The sequence below is a fragment of the Alosa alosa genome, chromosome 2, assembly GCF_017589495.1.
Source record: "Alosa alosa isolate M-15738 ecotype Scorff River chromosome 2, AALO_Geno_1.1, whole genome shotgun sequence".
Taxonomy (NCBI): domain Eukaryota; kingdom Metazoa; phylum Chordata; class Actinopteri; order Clupeiformes; family Clupeidae; genus Alosa; species Alosa alosa.
Genome location: NC_063190.1, coordinates 13,656,355 through 13,678,214, shown reverse-complemented (window position 1 = coordinate 13,678,214; position 21,860 = coordinate 13,656,355). Strand labels below are relative to the sequence as shown.

General features: G+C 42.8%; 1 protein-coding gene across 21 annotated transcripts in view; it reads right to left on the bottom strand.

Moving 5' to 3' along the window:
• dlg2 (discs, large homolog 2 (Drosophila)) overlaps positions 1–21,860 on the bottom strand; it is a 186,417-nt gene that overhangs the window by 113,843 nt on the left and 50,714 nt on the right. For 18 of the 21 annotated variants that reach the window (XM_048237879.1, XM_048237880.1, XM_048237883.1 and 15 more), the window contains 2 exons: positions 3,535–3,624; positions 1,335–1,496 (listed from right to left, as the gene is read on the bottom strand). In XM_048237879.1, the coding sequence (XP_048093836.1) occupies positions 1,335–1,496; positions 3,535–3,624 (252 nt within the window). Of the gene's footprint in view, positions 1–1,334; positions 1,497–3,534; positions 3,625–13,417; positions 13,864–21,860 lie in introns of those variants that run through there. The other 3 variants (XM_048237888.1, XM_048237899.1, XM_048237894.1) reach the window with 2 other exon arrangements.

The following is a 21,860-nucleotide window of genomic DNA, read 5'->3' as shown; positions in this document are numbered from 1 at the left end:
GTGTTTAGCAAAATGAACCATCATCTGAAAATGCAGATTTTCAATTACTTCTTCCAGATGGAGGCAATGACGAGCCAATGAAATCATTTGGAAGCTTCTCCCAATCATTCACGAAAGAATAGCAGATGTCTGTGTTCTTTGCTTTTTTAGCAGGAAAGTGGAGTCTTATTTCTGTTCCTGTTAAGGAGCTGATAAAAGTCCAGTAGAGTTACAGTGACCTCTCAGTTTGTCTTCTTGCCTGCTGGTGGCTGAGGTCAGAGAAGACGCTGGCTGGAGAGGCGACTAGCATATCAACTCCCCACAGCAGGGGACTGCTCTATTTTAAGACTGGAGTAAGGGTACACGTTTGGGTCAAGCTCACCTTAGTCCAGTTTTTAATGAAATCAACAGAAATAGGCGTCAGTGACAGTTGCTATCCAAGCATCCAATGACTGTCAAATGTCTTTGAAGAAAATTAATTAGTCAATTAATTCGTCAAAATATCAACTTCACATGTAAGACCCCACTAAAGAGTGCTTAAATTCCTTCACCGTAATCTATGCAAAGGTCATGATGATGTAAGCTATAAAAGAAAACCTAAGGGCTCTTATAGGACTACTACAGTCAGGTCAGACATCAGGTTCTGTAAACTGAACTCATCAGACCATCATGCTGGGTGGTTAGTGTTTCATCCTGGAAAACAGGTGCCATCTAGTGTCTAACCCATTAAACTACAACAGACTGTACACAGCTCTGTCACACAGCGATCAGATCTTTGCAGGTGCTTTACTAGACAAAAACAAACTATGTACAGCCAAAATTGTACGTCACATGAAAAGATCTGCAACAACAACCTAGGGTACTATGAAAAGCTACACTAACATTTAAACACTTGTGTGAGGAAGCGTTTGTTTAAAAACTGTAAAATAAGGTATCTACCAGAACCACAGTGAAAAATGACTTCCTGAATGGTTCAGTCAGCAGTGTAGGGTACATTTCACTTTTGGTTTGGCACAAGATAACAAATTAGTTGTCATCCCCCTGACTGACTTTACTTGATCGGTTGTGGTCATCCTATGCCTACCCACGTGGAATCGTTTTCACTTTTGACTTTGGCTAGAGAGAAGGCCGGCTTTAGAGGCTTAGCAGAGGCTGTCCAGAGACTCGGCACAGAGACCACAATGGCTTTGGACAGTAATGGGAGACGCACACAGAGTGAATGAACACACTCCTGGCCAAGAGAGAAGGAGAGAAAGAGAAAGAGGGGGGAGAGATAGAAAGAGAGAGAGAGAGAGAGAGAGAGAGGACGAGGAGGAAGACACCACGGCCGGCGACAGCAACGGTGAAACACTGACCTTGAGTGGCGAGATGTGGGAGTGGGACACATAGCCATGCACATTCTCGATCTCCGACAGGTTCTTCTCGGACACGTGCACCAGCTCCGGCGCACGCACCTCATTGGTCAGCCGGGGGAAGCCGTGGTCCTGGGGCGGCGAGTCTTCATCCTGGTACCGGTACTGCCACGAGAAGCAGAGGAAGGAGAGGAGGAGGAGAGAGAGGAGGACAAGGAGAGGGGGAACAGAGAGGTGCGTAGAGAGAGAAATATATGAACAAAGTGGATCAGATCACAGCAGGAACTTCACCTCATCTATTAGCAAACTGGAGAAAAGTCTGGAAGTCCGGCGTAGCTGAAAAGTAGGATTTATCCTGTGAGGTATAAAGCCAATTAAGTTCCATCATGATCCACTCTGTGGGCAGTTTAAGACGTTAGCAGTCAATGGAAAAGAAATTCATGCACTTTCAAACGATGTGTAAATGCGAGTTCCCTGAAAAATGGTTTACAGTATTTACTTAGACAGATCATTACTAAAAATCCTTTTGACCACTTTTTCAGTGCTAATGTGCAGTTATTCTCCACCACTCAACAAACAAAGTGTTCGATTTAGAAGAAATGCTATAATTCAACAGATACACAAGTTCCAGGTTCTAATTCCACAAATACTGTTCAGGAAATGGACACCATTGGTGGTGGCGGTGGCGGTAGCGGCAGCAGATTATTTGGCATAAGTGTCCCAGCTGAAAGCAGGCAAAGATGCAGTGAAGAGCAGAGAGCTGAGGCGATGGTGGACAATAGACCTCTGAAGTTCGCCTACAAAAAAGAACCAAAACGGCCATCTTTGCCCATATAAGGAGATCCAGGTGTTAATTGAAGCTATCTACCTATGGCAAGTTGCATTGCAAGATAGCTCTGGGGTAGCAACAATCTAAGTGTGCCACCTTCACGTACCGGAGATCACAGTGTCCACTCGAAGGCAGAGGACAAAAGTGTGTTCAGGAAAACGTCTGCATTTCAGACTTTTTCATCCCCGAGAGAGTTTAAAAGATGCGATAATTCAAAATCCCCATGTTATTTTCCCATAGGAAAAATCGCCAGATACCGGATGTCAAAGATGGCTGCTTTTTTTTAGGCGAACTTCAGAGGTCTATGGAAAGACTGGCCGGTAATAAGGATCCCACAGCCAGGCTACACTGCAAAAAATGATATCTTACCAAGTGTTATAATCTTACCGGTATATTAAGACAAAAAATCTAGTTAGTATTGTTTTTAGTAAAAAGATACTTACTTTGAGCTCTCTTGTAAGACTATTTGACTCAAGTCATAAAAACAAGTACATTTATATGCCAGTAGAGTAAGTATTTTAATCTTAATTTAAGATAAGATTGTGAAGATTTAAGACAATTTAAGATAAATTTACTTACGCCACTGGCAAATCTTAATTTAAGAAGATTTTGACTTATTTTAAGTCAAATATTCTTACAAGAAAGCTCAAAGTAAGTATCTTTATACTAAAAACAATATTAACTAGATTTTTTTATCTTAATATAAGATTATAAGACTTGGTAAGATATTATTTTTTGCAGTGTACTGCTGAGCCTACAGAGCTAGGAGAGCAAAGACGACTGCAAGCCGAAAGCTTGGTACATTTATGTAGCATTTGGTTGTTGCATATAATATGATGGTCATGATTTGCTAGCGAGATTTGTACTGTAAAACGGCAACAAGTCAGAGACTGACTAACCAACCTGCATAAAGCAATCAGGCCATGCGAATAAAAGTGAGACAGTATTGTTCGGCCATGCTTGGCCATGGATGCATGTGATGATGACAGTGTGTGCAAATGACTCAGTAAACGGATGATAGTGTAAGTCCAGTGTGATGCAATTATGAGGTGAGATGGTCGCAGTGATGACAGGTGCAGAATAAGGGTTCTTGCTCTTTCCACAAATCAACTGTTTGGAATTGGGAGTTTTTTTCCCCCCAAAACGTTCTCAAAATGTATATACTTTTTTTGATTCTGGTCTTACAGGTGTGAAAAATGTGGGATATCAGAGCCCATAACTTTCCACAGTTTTCCGACCTTTGCAAGAACCCTGTGAGTGAATGCAAGTGGCACGCGTGCATCAAGCAACAGCCCAGAGCATGGGGCACGGACGGCATAGCTACAGCTCAGGAGGGGTGATATGGCACTGACCCCCCCCCCCCCTCTCTCTCACCCATGGAGCGCTCATCAGGGCCGGGTTCATACATGTGGAGGGCGGGCCGACGGGCGGGGACTGGGAGCCCTGCACCGCAGCCGGCCTGTTCTGTGGACAGAGAGAGGAGGCCTGCCGTGACCACCGGGCAGCCACACAGTACTGACCAAAACATATATCAGTCAGTCAACATCACACGCGGACGGAAAACCAGCAGCACGCACACACACCACTCACTATCCCAAACACAAACACAAACACAAACACAAACACAAACACAAACACAAACACAAACACAAACACACAACGCACGCACACACACAATCGAGCTGGGAAGCCCTGCCTCAACACAGACATCAATCAGTTTATTACACAACACATAGGTTTAAAGACAGATAGAGACACCATGCCATCACATAAAACACATATATATTAAGACAGGTATACACACACTGGATGGCAAAATGAATATAGATTTAAAAAAATACAGATATAAGATATTCAGATGTAGTCCCACATTAAATGATAGAAATAGTAAGTAAGGCAGTTCCATCATCTCAGAGCAGCTAACCAGGACAAGAGGAATACTGATCAGATGAGGCACATTTGATTTAATCCAGTACACCACACAGATCAAAAGACACTGCCATTACTAAAGCAAAGGACCAGTCAGTGGCCACAATACACCTGCCACACCACAAGGTGGTGCCCTCTCTACAATCATTTCATTTAACCATCCCTGTGTAATCTTGAGGACTGATCCAGAAAGTAGCCTTTTACAGGTATTTCTCCTAGAATATTCTGCTCTACTCCATTTTAGTTAGATCACTGAACAGCTCAGAGCTACCTGAGGTGTCTGGTAGACTTTATTACAAATGAGCAGCTCTTAAATCGCTCCTCTACAGATCCTCTGCCCACTCATCCACTATACTGAGCACTCACACAAAAAGGCAAACAGCCAGCTCTCTCTGAATGAGCCTCAGCCTACATGCGGCCGCTTTTCTACCACACAGTCATGAATAAAAATGTTCCCCATTTAGCATACGATTCCTGTAGTATTCTATGAAACATAATTGCATTTCAGTAACTCACAGCCCACATACATGCCAACGGATGTAGAATAGTCACCGGTGTTTAAATTCTCCCATTATGTAAGTCCATACATGAGTAATTATACACCCTTCATTTATCAGTGGGTCCATGTCCCATCAGCAGGTCTACACAGTGGTGGTGGTGGCCTATTTTAGCTCCAGCTGTGAAAAATGGCCTCATCCATAACTGTGCAGCTGTGGGAGGGAGTGAGATCCAGCAGAGTGAGGATACTCGGATCTCAAAAGAACACTGGATCCAGCCACCCGATGGCCTCGGCCAATCAACAACGATGCCAACGCTTTTCAAACGGTGCCCATGCCTTTGAGATCACTTCTGTGCCCATAACATAGAGGTCAATGACATTAAAAAACTTTCACCTGTTTCTATGATATCTGTTCATTTTCTCACCACTGTACCCATCACATACAAAAATGTATTCCCACAAAACAACATCTATACCAGCTCAGTTTCCACAGAAAAGATCCACTAGGAGTAAATAAACACAGAAAAGATCTACTAGGGGTAATGAAAAATTAAAAATGGCCCTCACTGTGGTGTCAGCTGTGGAATAAGATGCTCGATCCAGAGTTCTTTTGAGATCAGGGACCTAACAGTTGGTCAGCCAACCTGAGCCAGTGTCCACACAGGACAGAGGACAGTGACAGGGGGATACTGAGGGGTGGGGGTGGGGGTAGGACCAGGACCACACACACACGCATGTATGCACACACACAGTCATATGCATGCACACACACACACACATAAACACACACACACACACACAAACAGATACAGACACACACTCTGTCACCATGTCATTCATTCTCTTAGTAGTTTTGTGTCACCCTCACAACATCTTTCTGTGCTCACTGAAGTGAAAACTGAGCTTGCAAAATTAGGGCCGGTAGAGCAGACGAGCATGGCACGCACTTCCACTCACTTCCATTACTTTTTCACTTTCAATAGTTAGTTAGTTGGTCTTGTTGACATCTCAGCAGGTTAGTTAACCGTGATGTCCAGTACGCTTTAAATTAAACAAATGACATTACATTTTTGAACATACATACTATATCCTCAGGCATGCACTATTTTCAGAGCCCATTATAGGACTCCTACTACAGGCATTCACTTTGGCACCTGGGGTCTGTGTGTGGCACTCCACTCTTTCCAACAATTAGCCTATCCAGCCAGGCCGATCGGCAAGTTTCAGCCCACAGAGGCTTTCCAGAGTCGGGTTTGGCGAGGCGTGAGACAGCGAGGCAGATAAAGCACTTGGTTTTGATAAAACCATGCTGTGGCATCAGTGGCACAGATGGGCACCTCAAGGACTGGGAGGCATCTCACCCTCAAAAACGCATGGCATTGCCAGGCGTTGGCAAAATAGCTGCATTTGCTAATTCATCTGACCCCATCTTTACTTCTCTCAAGTCTCAAATAGTAAAATAATGAATGGCAGATGTCACAACTAATTACATATTATTGTTTACATTCATAATGCGACCAAGGCTGTCCAATTAAAGCACATAAAAACGATGGATAGTTTTTGCGTTTGCTTGCTGTTCCTCTCTGCTAGAGATAGCAGCAAAACTGTGTTGTTTGTGCGCTCATAAATGAGGCATGGGCTTAGAGCTTGTGGGTGAGGAAGGTCAGAGACTGGAGAAACTGCTTTAATTGGACACTCCGCAAAATGTCTGCCAAGACACTACACACATTCAGACAGCAGGGCTGAGGGTTATAAATGCCTGTGTTCAGACATACATACACCAGAGTCCAGAGATGGTGCAAAAGCACATTTCAGCTGCAGTAACCTGGAAATGCCCTCAGAGAAAAAAGCAGCATAATTTTTTCCAGGAAAACAAGAACATCAACATCGACAACCATGACAATGACAACAACAACAACAACAACAACAACAACAACAACAACAACAACAACAAAAAACAGCAGCAACAACAACAAGAACAACTGGGTACTGTGACCCTGGTGTCTGTTTGTCACCTTATCTGCACAGGCAAGGTTTCTGGTTGAGTGATGAAGAGAATGTAATGTCACAAAAAAACTCACGAGTGTCAGCAGAAACATTCAAAGAGCCGCTGATCATAAGGGAGAAGAAGCCTCTCACTGCAGGAGCCACGAGCCGCGTTATGCTGCTCAACACGACAACACAACAGCTTCAGATGGCAAACACAACCGACATCAGTTTGTTTCAATACAGTGAAGGCAAAACAAGGCATTAACAGAGCACTGTTCATGTCAGAATGCTCTATAAGCACAGTTACTAAGAACAGGTTACTGTGTGGTCCATGGTCATCTAGAATCTCGCTGGATGTCCTCTCCATTGGAACAGGACTCAGGGTAGAAAGACTAGGACATGTTTTGTATTGTACCTGCACTGTTTTGGATCTGCACTATGAGTGGTCACTCAAGCTTGGACATATTTGAGAGACTTCAACCCAAGACACCCTCAGGATACACTGATGTGTGCTGGTAAAGTAAAGTAAAAGCCAGTCTTTTCACAATACTCTACAAGCATTCAAAGCATTCAAAGCACAACTGTCAGTACTGTGGAGGACCCTGGCTGCAAAATTACATTTGCTGCCGCTAGGGTGCGTCTAGATTTCTAGGCTAGAGGACATACACTTTGAGAGGAGCAGGGACTCGCTGCCAAAAAAAGCAGCAGATTCTTAAGCATGTTCCTGCTATAGTGCAAAGGAACATGTCACAAAACAGAAAGAGGAGGGGGGAAAAAAAAGCGATCGCTCTCCAATGAGTCATGTTGGAGCGTGCATCACACAGCTGCCATTATTTACTCTGTGTGGACAGATGTGCTTCCCACAGCACATCACGCTGCCATGGCCCAGATATGTCTCTTCCTCAGCATCCATGCTATACTTGTGTAGGCACAACACTGCTCTCCCCTCCTCCTGTACATTCTGCTTGCGCTAATACTCATGGGCTCATAGGGATGCTAGCCTTGCTCCCTAACAATACAGCACCTTTGTAGTCAGGAGGACTGTCAGGCATGTACACACACGCACCCTACCACTGTATACTATTTTTGCTGTTTGCAAATAAACATGCTAAGTAACAGCAACAAGACGGGCCTACAAAAGAATGTGGATTCACTACAATTTGTATAGAAGTCAATGAAGAATATTTTTACCCCCTTGCCAACCAAGACCTCAAAATTGAATCTTAAGTCACGTTAATTCCATGTTAAAAATATATATACAATACATTTCTTTTCGGTGTGGGAAACTTTACCTACACACACAAGCTTGTCTAAAATACATTCATACCATCCCATGGTTAAAAGATATTTCCCATAATGTTAGCCAAGCTGCTCTGCTGCAGTGCCCTCTGTACATGTTGCAAGGCTGAGGCACTGATGTATGGTTTAACCATGAGTGATTCATGCTCCGGGGTAGATGCCATCTGACAGCTGCTTTAAATGCTAGGAAATGTCCTTTTGGTTTATAAAGACAAATGTGAGACTGAATACTTAATGAACCACTCAGGGGAAAGGGGACCTATTTATATACCCGGTGCAAAAGGGGAAAAAAATGTTGAAAGAAAAAAAAAAAGAGAGCGTAGCCACATGTAATTCCGCACTCGTAAAAAAAGTAATTTAGGTGAACTTGTTCAATTAAAAACCTAACAACCAGAACGTATGAATGTGGTACTCATAAAACAGGGAAGAAAATAAATGCCACCCATCCGTAGCAAGGCATGGTAATGAGCCAAAGGTCAGAAAAGTGGAACTGATTTAACCCTCTATGATTCCGGGGACATTTCAGATGAAACGCACGGATAATAATGGGATAGAAGCATACACAGATGAATTGTATGGACTTGAAGAGGCAACTACACACATTGGTATGAGGCATGGTGACCTCTAGATAGCATCCTGAAGATCTACGCTGGCCCTGAAACTAAAGCTATGACTCAGAATTCCTTGATGGCCATTGTATTAGGAGGCTGATATCAGCCGGAGAGCCCAAGGGCAATGCCATGGCTCATGACAAAAACCATGAGAATACTAAGAAGGCTAAGAGTGGGAAAGTTCCTTTACTTAAAACAACAAACAATTTTGTTTGCACTTGTACAGGCACACAAACGCACACTCTCTCTCACGAAACACACACACACACACACTTTTTTACACCAGGGCAGTGACATGGCTATGGTCAAAATCAGTTGTTGTATCATAGCATGTAAGTGTGGTCCAAACTTCCTCTGTGTCAACACCGTGACCCTTGGACATGAACGCATGTAACAGCATTTTCTGCTCTCCCCCTGTGTTGCTTTTAATACAAAATGACTCAGTGTGCTCACACATGCAAGGATGCTCTCCTGTTGCACAGTACCAGAAAGAGATAGGGGGAGAACTGGAGTTAAGGTCTACTTTCGTGGGCATACAGTAAGCCCCACGCCATACCTGCTCCACACCCCCAGCTCCCTATACAGGGGAAAATAAAGAAAATGCTAGACAAAAAAAAAAAAAAAAAAAAAAAAAAACAACTCATGGGAAAATTCAGGGAAGCAACACTTAATTCTGCTACATACACATATGCACATGTGCACAAGTACACGCACACACACATTACAACATTAAGGGCCTGTGTCCACCAATCACGTTTTTTGTGATGACTGTGGCTATTTTCTATACAAATCCTATGAAGTTCAGCATTCACAGCACTCAACGCCCTCGGCACTGACCGTTTTTTCCCCGCAGCGCTCAGACCGCTGAAAGTTGAAACCTGTTCAACTTTTAGAACAAAAAGTGGCCTCGTCACTGTCACTTCTCTCTCGACGGCCAATCAAAACTTTGTAACCTAGCAACAATAAACACTTTGACAAAAGCACTCTGAAAATGAGGTTGAGGGCATCACCGTCAGTGCAAAACAGTACAGTACATACAGTAAAGAGATGATGCTGTGGTGCTGTGAAGGCTGAGCATCACTGCCTGCCCATGTATCTGAACAGATGAATTGCTTTGGGGCTTTGTGCCTGTTCATCGTTATTGGTCAATGAGTCAATGAGACACTACAGGCATTACAAGTAAGTGAAGTGCCTACATCAGCATCACCATTTGCCTTTCAATTAAGTGCTTTGGGGAAACTGCATTTAATTCTTAGCTCTTGTATATATAGTAGCAAATGTTTCTGTACAAATCAGTGTTTCCCCTACAGTGTATTTAACAGCGGCGCAGCGCCGCCGCTGGATTTTCAGCGGCGCTGCAACATAATATCATGAGATTCACTTAACACACTGTAAAAGCACAACGGCCAACGTCATCTCGAAATTGTTTTCTGAAAGTCTTGAGTAAGTTAAGTGCATCAAATCCGCACTTAGCCTCTCATTATTCAGGACATATATGCGGCATGATGTGTCCGGTGATTACAAGCCCAAAGACAAGTCTGCAGCCCATATGGCTAGCCTACGTTCTGAACACGGTGACATTGTTTAGCTATCCGACTGATGGGGTCTTGCTCCGCCACAGTGTAGCCTATGGTGTCATCGTTCACTTGTAGGTTACACAATAAATAGCCTACTTATAGGCCTGGTGACAAAAAAAATGATATTAGTTATATTTCATCCGCGAAGCTGTTTGTATGCCGTGAATTCTCTTGTAGCCTATGCCATATGTTAAGCTTGAGCAATTCCTCTGATCCAAAGCCTGCTTTGACACATTGACACTAATGTGAAACATGCATCCTCCTCTCCTAGCCTACATCAAATAAAAGAAACCAATTCATGATTACCCGAAATGAATTTAACATGGGGAAAAAAAGTTTGTTGCGATTTAGCCTACTGTTGTGATGCGGTTCTTTCTGCTGATTGATTTTCGTCCGGTGTCGTCAACTCTGAGAACTCTTGCTCCGGTTGACAATTTTATCCAGAGAGCTGATTTCCCAAAGATGAGCCTCCATCAACATTCAACGACAAATTATTAAAACGTAAGTAATGCAATAGAGTAAACCAATGTGCTACAAGGTGTATGGTCTTAACGTTAATTGTAGCCTAGACTTGTAACGTTAGCGTGGGGCTACATGTAATGTTTGCATGGGAAAGCTAGGCGAACACAGTCTAGGCCTGTTTAAACTTTCTGATAGTTAAAGGAAATATGAGCATATGTTGGCATATCATTATAGCCTAAATTCTGTCCACTTAGCTATAATAGGCTATCACAAACAGACCTTTTTACGTTTGCGGCATTAGACATAGGAGCCTACATTCTCTTATCAGAAAGGCGTGTTCTCATAACTTCAGCGTTCTCTTGACGGTGAGACGAACGGTCGCGACTTCAATCAAGTAGCCTAGGTCCTTTTCGAAGTTAATTGTGAGTGAGTTGTATGGTAACTGTGGGAGTGATGTAGAAGAAAAGTGAGTATTTACTTTTTTTATCCGTGGGTTTGTTGTTTTGGGACTGAAATAGACTACAAGGAGAGCATCTGGCTCACGTGCATGCGTGTCAGCATTAATGGCCCCCAACAATTCAATTCAATTACCAAAGAGCCTTAGAGATGTTCTTTGAAAAGCCCAGAAAAATTAAGTGCTCTTAGATTGGGTGTGGCCTTTGCCATTAAGACAAATTTAAATAAATTATAAATAATCTTTTTCTGGGTTGTGCCATTTCATTTTTCTTCTATCATTTTTAACCAATAATGTAAAAGAAAGCTGAAAATGTCCACAAAAGAAACACGAATGTATGATATAAAAAAAAAAAAAAAAAAAAATCGCTTCCGCCGCCGCTGCTGGAAAAAATTCTAGGGGAAACACTGCAAATGTATTAATGTATGTTACAGAAAAGATGTATATTATGTTTGGGGAGGTTTCCACTGTAAGTTAATGTAAATGCTCGGTGTCAGTATGACTGTGTGTGTGTGTGTGTGTGTGCGCTGCTATAGCAGTGGCGATCACGTGCCACAGTGCAGTGGTTTCTCCTCTCTCTCTCGCTCGCTCACTCACTCCGGCTCTGCTGGGGAAGGCCAGATGAGACGGGAATGGGAGGTGGCATGGCTGCCGGCAAACTGCAGGCTCTGCGCGGGATTGTGTGGAATCTCCTCGCAGTTGTGTGCGCTGACCCCCTTTCCCCAGCGACACACACACACACACACAACTCATCCCACTGGGCAAACACTCAACCAGTGGCACTGCCAGGGCTCTGAGATGGGTGCGGACAGAGTCCAGCCCAAAGCCGCCGCCTCCTCCTCCTCCTCCTCCTCCTGCTGCTGCTCAGCTCCCAAATGCACATAGCGAGTGGGGACCTGCTGCATCCCGGGGGAGTGTGGAAGGAACACTGGGATTTAAAATGATCCCAAAAGAGGCAAGGAAAATCACACCAACTGTCTTGAAATACTCATGTATCAAGTAGAATTAGAATTCAGATGAATCTAATCTCTATCTGTAAAGCAGACTCAAAACATCTACAGTATGTTTACTGTGCATGTATGGTCTGACAAGCTTCTTGCTTCATTTGCAATTTCACTTTATTGAATTGGTGCAACATGTTTGTGTCAATATGTAGCTGTCCTTTCATCCTCAAAGGGGAGTAGGCCTAGACTCCAAAGCTGCCTGAGCTAAGGTGTTCACCATTCAGTAGAAAAGCTCATCACCTCAACTGCCAGCCTCCAACTAAACTCCAACTCCAGTAAGTGTGAAAAATATACTTAACGGAGTATATCAAAGACCACAAAATGTGACACAGAACTTAACATTTCAATATTTCAGTGAAGACTTCTTGGCTGGATAAGCTGGAGCAGGTTAAGCCTCAGATGAAATTGCCTTGAAGGCCTGTAGCAGTGCTAATCCACCGCACACTTGGCTCTGCCATCTGGATTACGTGTGAAGTGTAATGTAAGAAATGTTAAATTATGAGCTAATTAAAGCAGGGGGAGATAATATATTCATAAGCTGGAGCGCCATATCCAGTGAGCTTAGCTCTCTCTCTCTCTCTCTCTCTCTCTCTCTCTCTCTCTGTAATGAGTGAGCACTGAAGAAATGTGGGTTACTCCAAGCAAGTCCAACTCACTGTGGCAATACAGTCGAAAGGAGCATCAGCATCCAACACTCCCACACACACCGCTTCCCTCCAGTGATCCCAGACCATCAGAGAAGTTACCCATAAGTGCCTCCATCTCCATTCCGCCTGCATATTTCTCCATGCCAAATTTCTGCACGAGGCCATGTCATCGCAGGACTCGGTGCTCCATATGGGAGCGATTCTCGCGTCCAGCTGGAGGGCATTGAGGCTGCCTTCCTCTACGATGGCAGTGTACAGCCATGTGCACTGCAACGTTAAATGCCAGCATCCTGCATGATTCACATTAGAGAGACAATCTGAATCACCTTATAAATGTGACCGTCTCCACTGACAGTCAGTCACACAGGCTGGAAATAACATATTGTGAGTATAAAAGAGCTGACACACAAAAACAATACGAGACTATTTCAGACATTTACATGTGAGACTGTAAAAAGACACAAGAATAGTCAGAGCAAGAGTTACTCACAAACATACAGCCTATATCATGCAGCTTGTCTAGGTCCAAAACAAAGTTCTGTTTAAATAGCTCAATTCAAAATGAAATGACGGTTAGCCCCTCTGTGGCTAGAAGACAGCTTCTGTAATCGCCAGCATGCAGACAAATCAAAATGTCTTGAAAACTTCAAAAGATAGAGAAACATCTCATGCTGCACACACACAAATAAACTCCATTTGACATTTTAAGAGTAATTCTACAGTGAACTAGGCTAACAATGGATTAACCACACATACATTTGATTCCAGTAAGAGGTTGTGCCCTACCTTGCATCCAAACATCAGCGATAGCGTGTTGTTGGAGCAGGCTACTTTACAGTGGCAGAGCATGGGGTAGAAGCACTCTGGGTTTTTGACAATGGGAGACATTCCTTAGGTGGCACGAGTACAGCACTTGCTCTAACGGAAGCACCAGGAAGAGCCGCACACGGATGGTACCCAGGACAAATGCTTCACTCCTGGACGAGTCTTACCATGCACGCACACACAAACACACACTCACATAAATCACACACTCTGTCATACACACAAACATACACACACTAACTCCCTCTCTCGTTCACTCATGGAGCCAAACGGTGTACGCCAGCTGAATTCCTCTCTTTCTCTCTCTCTCTCTTTCTTTCTTTCTCTCCCCCTCTTGTATCCACTCATTCACTCTTTCTCCTCATCATTTCTCTTCCCTGTGCTTGCCCATTCAAAGCCCTAATACCTCTCGGAGCCTGCCTGCCTCCCTGTCTCCTCCTCCCTCTCTCTCCCTCGTCCCTTCTCTTTCTCTCTTCCCTTTTCAAGCACAGCTCTGACTCAGCCTATTCTGTGCCTAGTGCCTGACAATTATTCTCTGCATGACATTATGTCTGCTTTAATCAAACAACAATGTTTGTTAATAATAATAATAATAATAATAACTAACAATAATAACAACGATAATGATAATAATATTAATAATAATGTTTACTGGTTAAAAACATATACTGTACATGGTAAATATTTGTATAAAGCAGCTGAAAAACTCAATAGGAAGGCAAGCTCTCATTCTCTTTCAGAATAACATTCCAGTTACGTAAACTGCTTGTGACCTGTCCATATTAATGCAGCAAACTTTCACAGCATGATGAAAGTCTCAAACTCTCATTGCCATTTAATATTCCGCCGGCTCCCGCATGGTAATAAACAAATATCTCACAGTATTCATTAGACACTGTGAACAACCCAGTGACTCTCCAGCAGAGCTAAATGAATGATACATTTAAATCTAAAAGCACTCAGGAGAAAGATGAAGTTTTCCACTTTAACCACGACCTTATCAAAACAGCTGGAACCCATTTACAGTGGCAGCGCGCTGATAACATTGTAATTGAGAGACACTGTGCCCCTATGTGGCTGCTCAACAGGACTGAATGTAAGCAATCTAATGGAACAGCCCTCTGGGGACGCATTCTATCTATATTGCAATCGTTTTCACGACAAAAAAAGAAAAAGAAAATGGCCATTTTCGAGATGTAGCAAAGGATTAGCTTATCTCCAACCTCCCTGAAGCTGCGAAGGAGAAACACACGACTCCGCACTAAATCTACACTAAATCTAACTCGTAAATGGGCTGCAAAAACCTAAACATGATCGGAGACAAAATGAAATAGCGATGTACAGATTGAAAGCCCAACTTCGCCTGAAAGTAAAATTACCAAATAGTGAGCTGCTAAATATACCCGGGCCTAGTGAGGATGGGCACGAGTGACCGTGCCTGTGTCCGTGGACCCGGTGCCAGGGCACTGCGAAGGGGGGGCACACTGCTGAGATGGGACAGAGGTGACGAAACAGGTGAAAATTGGACATTTCTTCAGACTCTCTGATGCTCTGGACTCACAAGGACCACCTGCTTTGGCTTTTACTAAAACCAGAAATACTAAATCGAGCCCAAGCTGAGAGCTAATGCTGAGTGCTGATTTCCATTTTGGTCTCAATCACACCTTTGTTATGGAAAGCCTGGTTCAGCTCATCATCACAACAGTCGTCCCTAAAAAGGGATGACCTCTGTCAATGAGGTCTTTTTTTGTATTTTTTTTTTTAAAGGGACTTTGACCTAGGTCTAGTTTGCTAGAAAGGAGACAGGCCAGAGTCTGTAGGCAGAATACAGTAATTGTTGTTTAAATGCATTAGTACAGAACACATTAGAAGTGCTCATGAGGCGTTGTCCCTATTTAGTCATCATAAGGATACAATTCCACATAGGATCTTCTGTTTTTCTGTTATATTCTAAGCACCCAAGGCAGCTCACTATGCACGCATCAGGTAAAGCTTAGCAATACAGCAAGTGAGATCATGTGACGCAATGTGATGCAATGATGGAGAACATCACCAAAGCACAGCAACATCACTCAACAAATCAGTTTAGCTATGGTGCTTATGGTCACTTAATCTTCTTCATGATTCAGAATATCTATTTTTCAAATGCTAAAATTGCACCAAACATATAATATAACATATAGTATCATTGATTATAACATGCTTATATGCCCCTACTACAAAGTCCAACAAAGTCAGTCGGTAATCCAGCACGGTTTATTCTTGAGCCCAGGACGGCTTGATCAGGGCATACATGAAGCCAGTGAAGTGAGTGGTGGGGCGGGCGGATGGATGGAGTGTGCAGTAAAGCGGATACTGTTGTATGTTAGCAGCAATGAGCCCTGGGATGTGCATCTGAGAACACACTCAAGCCTTTGAGCCTTAACTACTACAGGCACGCACTCACGCATCAAAACACAAACACTAAAGCTCACAGAGTTAGCCACTATGCTTTACACACACACACACACACACACACGGATAAAGGATGACCCCGTTTTTGTAGTACTTTAATGAAGTTAATACTAATGCAACCTCTAAACAATCACAAGTAGGGCAGTTCATCACAGTTCATCCATTGCAACTGGATTGATGAAAGGTCACTTACACCTGTAGGCTACATTGTATTTGGGAAAAGCAAAAGGTATCAGCATAATGTTATTTATTTATTTATTTATTTATTTATTTATTTATTTTTTAAACAAAACATCTCTGTCAGTTCCATGCCATTTTTCAACAGCTATCAAAAACAAAGGTCATTTTTGGATGGATGGATTTTTGTGAATGTTTCTTCTTCTACATAAGATTTTAGTAATCTTTAGTTCATGTAATACTTTATTGTCAATGCACAAATTAAGTAACAGTAGTCTGAAGCGTTATTGTTAATGCACAAATTAAGTAACAGTAGCCTAGTCTGAAACGAAATGCTGTTTTACATCTAACCAGTGGTGCAAATAACTGACATGTCCAAATGGGCCTTGATGAAATGCATTAAGCTAGACTGTTCATACATTTTAACGGGCCAAAGTTGAAGAGCTTTGTCGGTATTGTTAGTGCAAATATAGGCTGATTCATGTTCCCTTGCATTGTTTAACTGAGGTCCATGGCTAGTCTGGCTTTCATCAGACCAAGCTCAATCTTTTAAGAAATCAAAAATAAAATAGCGGGCAGATCAGGCTGGGTTCACCCAGCCTAGTCCATAGGCACCCGATATTGTTTAATTTTTCGATTGAGATATACACGCTCTGACTATTCTAAATGCAAAATGCATCAGGGAGTTATGACAAAGCGGTAACTAACAAACTAGATCCTAATAGAAAGCTGTTAGCTTCCCTAAACTACAGGTAGGATTATAAGGTAGGCCTATTTACAACATAAATTGTCAATAAGCTATGCTGGCGACACAAATAAAATCTCCTTTGGAAACCAATGGCTTACGCATTTACAGTATCAAGCGGACTTAAACTGTCATATCGTGGCGAAAAGTTGTAATAACATTCACGCAGCTCCATGAGTCAAGGAAAGCCTTGAATGAAGTAGCCACTTCTAAATGGGACCCACTACACAGTAACTTAAGGTGTTTTGCTAAAGCAGCCATAATGAAATGAAGGTGTCATTGTTTGGATACTTCGCACACACGCGTGCTTTTTAATTTCACAGACTACAACTACCAAGCTGCAATCAAAGCACATCGATTCCCCTCTCACACCCTGCACGCACTTAAAACAAAATAAACAGGCGTCTCAGTCTCACGCATGTATAGGCAAAACTGTATCAGACCCGGTGTAACGTTGGTAAAATCTTCCATTGCACAGAATGATTTTGTAGCACGATTGCAATAAATGACAGTCGAAGATACAAACAGTGCTGCTATACATTTTGCTTGGTATAACCGCATTTATAGTTTTCTACAAATGCAATAAATCAAATGCCTCCATCACTCAAACCAACGCTAACGGTAACATTACCTAGGTCCTTATTGATATTACAAGATTAACATTACCTGCAGGAAAAACCAAGCATGTCCGATAAACATCCTCAGATTTATTTAGGCTTCAAGAAGAAATGGGAATTACACTTCATGTGAACATCGTCCTATCCTTATTAGATGTTCGCTATGTAAATTACAGTCCTTGTATGGAAGCGTCCATTGTTTTCCAACCCACTTTTTAACTTCAAACAAAATTACGTCTCACTGCAGCGATCGCCCATCTAGTGGACAAGCGACTACTTCTTCGCCAATACTGAAAATGCAGCCATGATGATGATGATGAATATTTATTTTGGCTTTCTTTTAATCCTACTGATTTTCATTTTGCGAGGGGGCAAATCACAAATGAGTGATTATGAGCTAGGTTGATGTGGGCCCTTGAGACCAACATACCATAAAAGATTCACAGAGAACTGTGTCTGCCCTACCCTCCTTTGGGGGGTCCAGTCCAGCGGGGGCTGCAGATGAAAACGAAAAATGGCCGGTTCCATGCTATCCATGTGGGGTACATGCCCACCAAGTTTTGTGTACCCGGTCTTTCAGTGTCCTGGGAATCCTTGTTGGTGTGTCGTCACTAAATGTACACATAAAATTATTTTATTGTAAGGCCCCCCATGAACGAAAGTACACAAAACTTGGCATGCATTCAGAGGGTGTCATAATGATCCTACACTTTTAATTTCGTGCAGTTTTGACCTTGTCAGCCAGAGATATTGAGATGAAAACACCTAATTTTTTGCTTTTTAATTTTTAACTAGGTGGGCTATACATGAAATAAGTGGTAATGGGATGGGTTGACATGCCCCTTAAGACCAACATACAAAAAGGTGGACCTCTAGGCCCTCACGGTTCTCGAGATATTCACAGAAAACTGTCTCCGGCCACCTACAGGCCAGTTGGTGTATAGTAACATAAATTAATTTATTGTGTGGCCCCCCATGAACGGAATTCCACAAAACTTGGCGTGCATACAGAGGGTGTCATAATGATCCTACACTTCAATTTCGTGCAGTTTTGACTATGTTAGGTCACAGATACCTTCAATTACACCACCTCATTTTTACTTTTTGTGTTTAACTAGGTGGCGCTATACATGAAATGAGTGGTTATGGAATGGGTTGACATGGCCCCTTGAGATCAACATACAAAAAATGGTCCTCCTAAACCCTACGGTTTTGAGATATTCACAGAAAACTGTGTCTGCCCTACCCTCCTTTCGGGGTCCAATTCAGCGGGGAGCTACAGATCAAAACGAAAACGATGGTTCCATGCTATCCATGTGGGGTTACATGTCCACCAAGTTTAGGTGTACCCGGTCTTTCAGTGTCCGGGGAATCATTGATGGAAATTTGGGCATGAAAAAAAAAAAAAAAAAAAAAAAAAAAATCTGACTAAACCTATATGACCGCCCGCACAAGCTGCTTGGCGGTCATAATAATTAAAAGACATAGCATACAGCATACAGCAATTCAATTCTGAAAGGTTAATGTTGATAAATCTCCATCCACTATAAACAATGCAATAACTAAAAGCATGGATGAACACACACACACACACACACTTCAAAGCATAGAATGCTGTTAAGTTAATGGAGCATCAAAATACATAGGCATAGATTGTGATTAATGGTAAAGAAATTCATCATGAACAAAATCTTGACGACTACCACTTAGATCAAGTAGAAAGCATTACTATCTGTCCACTATGATATGAGTAAGACTGAATAAAAAAACATTGTGCACATAATAATCCACATCTACATCTACCACCCGATAGTCTGCAATAGACTATTAGTGATGAATGAAAATGAGCTTTTTGGCCATTAGATGGCACAGTAGGACTAAAGTTCCATTAGCCATCTAACAATCAGCCACCCTTGTGCCAATGGCCTTAGTTGCAACTCAAGTTACTTATTTTAAAAGGACTGCAACACTAATCAGAGCAGCGGGTCTTGCTTTCTTTATGCAAATTCCTGCTTGTAGTTCCGCATAATGATATATTCTAAAGGGCAACATCTGTGGAATGAACCTGTGCCACTGATATGCAATCAATGTGTTGGAGGCAAATTACAATAACCCAGAAGCCGGTGGCATTTTTGTTTAAAGAAGAAAAAGCCACTTAAGCCCATTAGCGCAGAGGGTCTTTCAGACTGAGGGCATTTGGTGAGAGTCTGTAATGGAGTGTCATTAAGCTCTGAGCACCTGCAGTATTCACACGGCTGTGAGGAGGAGTGAGGGGAATTTTAGAGGGGAGAGCTCCCATCACCAGCGAGAGAGAAAGGACCGTGGACTAAGCTACATCTGAGTCAGTTTGTGCCTCTCCTCGGAGCTTAGACAATTAGACAACCTGCTAAGAAAGGTCACACAGGTCATATCCTCTTTTCACATCTAGTGGTAGTGCTGACTTAACAGTGTGTTCATAATTAAGCACTTATCAGGATCTCAGCCACCTATGCATTTTCCTTTTTTCCTTTGTGATTTCTTTTTCTAAAGGCCCATTATGCAAGAATTAGTTTTCATATTGCTACTTTTCAACATACTGGGTCATCTGACTGGGTCATTTTAACGAATCTCCCTCAACATTGAAAGTAGACAACATGAATTGGCTATTCGTTAGGCTCAAAGTAATGTTTTATTTAACCAGTTTGAGAGCTTTTCAAATTCCATTCATTACTAATATACCAACCCCAGAGTTCCAGGAATGACTGTTGGACTGCTCTGCACATTAAAAAATAACGCCAAAGGGATACCCAGCACATTGAAAAGTGACAACATAGGTCCTTTTTCTTCCCTGGTACTTGCTATGGCGTTGCTATGCATAATGTTGCGATACAATCTAGCCTAGAACTAAACATGCCCTTCTTCGCCAGGGTGAGTCACCTCCCTCTCACAGCCTCGAAAGGCCATCTCATCCCATATAATATCCATTCTCTCAACAATCTCTAACATGTTAGTACCTACAGTAAGGTCATATTAGCAGATTTATGACTCATAAAACAGACATATGGATGAAAGGATTCTTTTGCCTGTGCCTGATGTAGGAGGTGATGTGTGTGTGTGTGGAGAGAGGCATTTCACACTGCTACTTCATTGACGATCACTGATATGCCAGACCTCGTCACTCGTCACTATCAAGTCACTTTGCATTAGAATGGCTGCAGGGATGGGACTGCCTGAATAAACAGCGGTTTGATTAAATGTGTTCTAGCATGTTTTTACATGACATGCAATGAATCTTACAAAAAGCCCAGCCCTTTCCCCCATCAGACTATACACAGCAACAGTACCCAACTATTACTTCTACCAAGGAGGTTGTTTTCAATGCAAGTTTCTGCCTGTCTGTCTGCATGATGGATTATGCAAAAAAAAAACGACAATCTGGAATTCTGAAGAAACTTGGCAGAAAAGTGTAGCATGGACCAAGGAGGAGCCCATTCTATTTTGGAGCAGGTCTAAATCACATGGCAGATCCACACAATTTACTTTCACTTTCACCAGCACTGTGATACGGCAATGCCACGTGTTGGGCTTGGCGCAGGTCTGCGCTCTCGGACCGCCCTTCTAGCAGGAAATTGCGCATCGTTGGCCACTGAGTGTTGGCATGCACTCCTTCCTGGTGCTTTGTTGGATCAATAGGCCTGCAAACACTGTGGCATCAGCTTATTGTCCATATCTTATAATATGGCTCCCTCTAAGCCCCCTAGTGCTGAGTGGCTTGTAAACCCTGCAGTGAGTGGTGCATTTCCAACCCCCTTGTGGACCATGTCCTGAGGGTGGAACGCAACATAAATTACAGCTCAACTCCAGAAAGTACATCTCTGTTCTGAAACATTTTCCTTGAGTATACCCATAGAGTCACAACTTTATCTTACAGTAAGATTTTCGACAGAACCCTGCCCTAAACAAACTGTAATGCAGGCTTTTCTCCTGGGATAACTCTTAAGATAAATTAGACTGTGCCAAGCCCTTATCCAGGCAGCACGGGCTCACAGGGAGATGAAAGCAGGAGAGCATGCCGTAGGTTAGGACTGGCCAAACACGGGGCCATTTAAAACTGCAGACAGACACTGGCCTGAGTGCAGCTCATGATAGCAGAATACAACATGTTACACAGTTGTGGTTGCGTTAATAGCAGCCTGGGAGAGCTGTTGGTTTGCTGCATCAGCATATTCTGGAAAGTTCTATGGGAGGTGGAAAGAGCGGAGGACAGGGCACACGTCCTCAAGACTACAGCTTCTTCTGTATACAGTGTTTGAAAACGCGTGGATCAGTAAATCAAGTGTCTTTCCGAGACTCCGGTTGGTTCCTGGGAGATGAAGGCTGGCACAGCACCAAGGACAGGAGTACGACTTCCAACCCGGACCCTCTTTGTGAA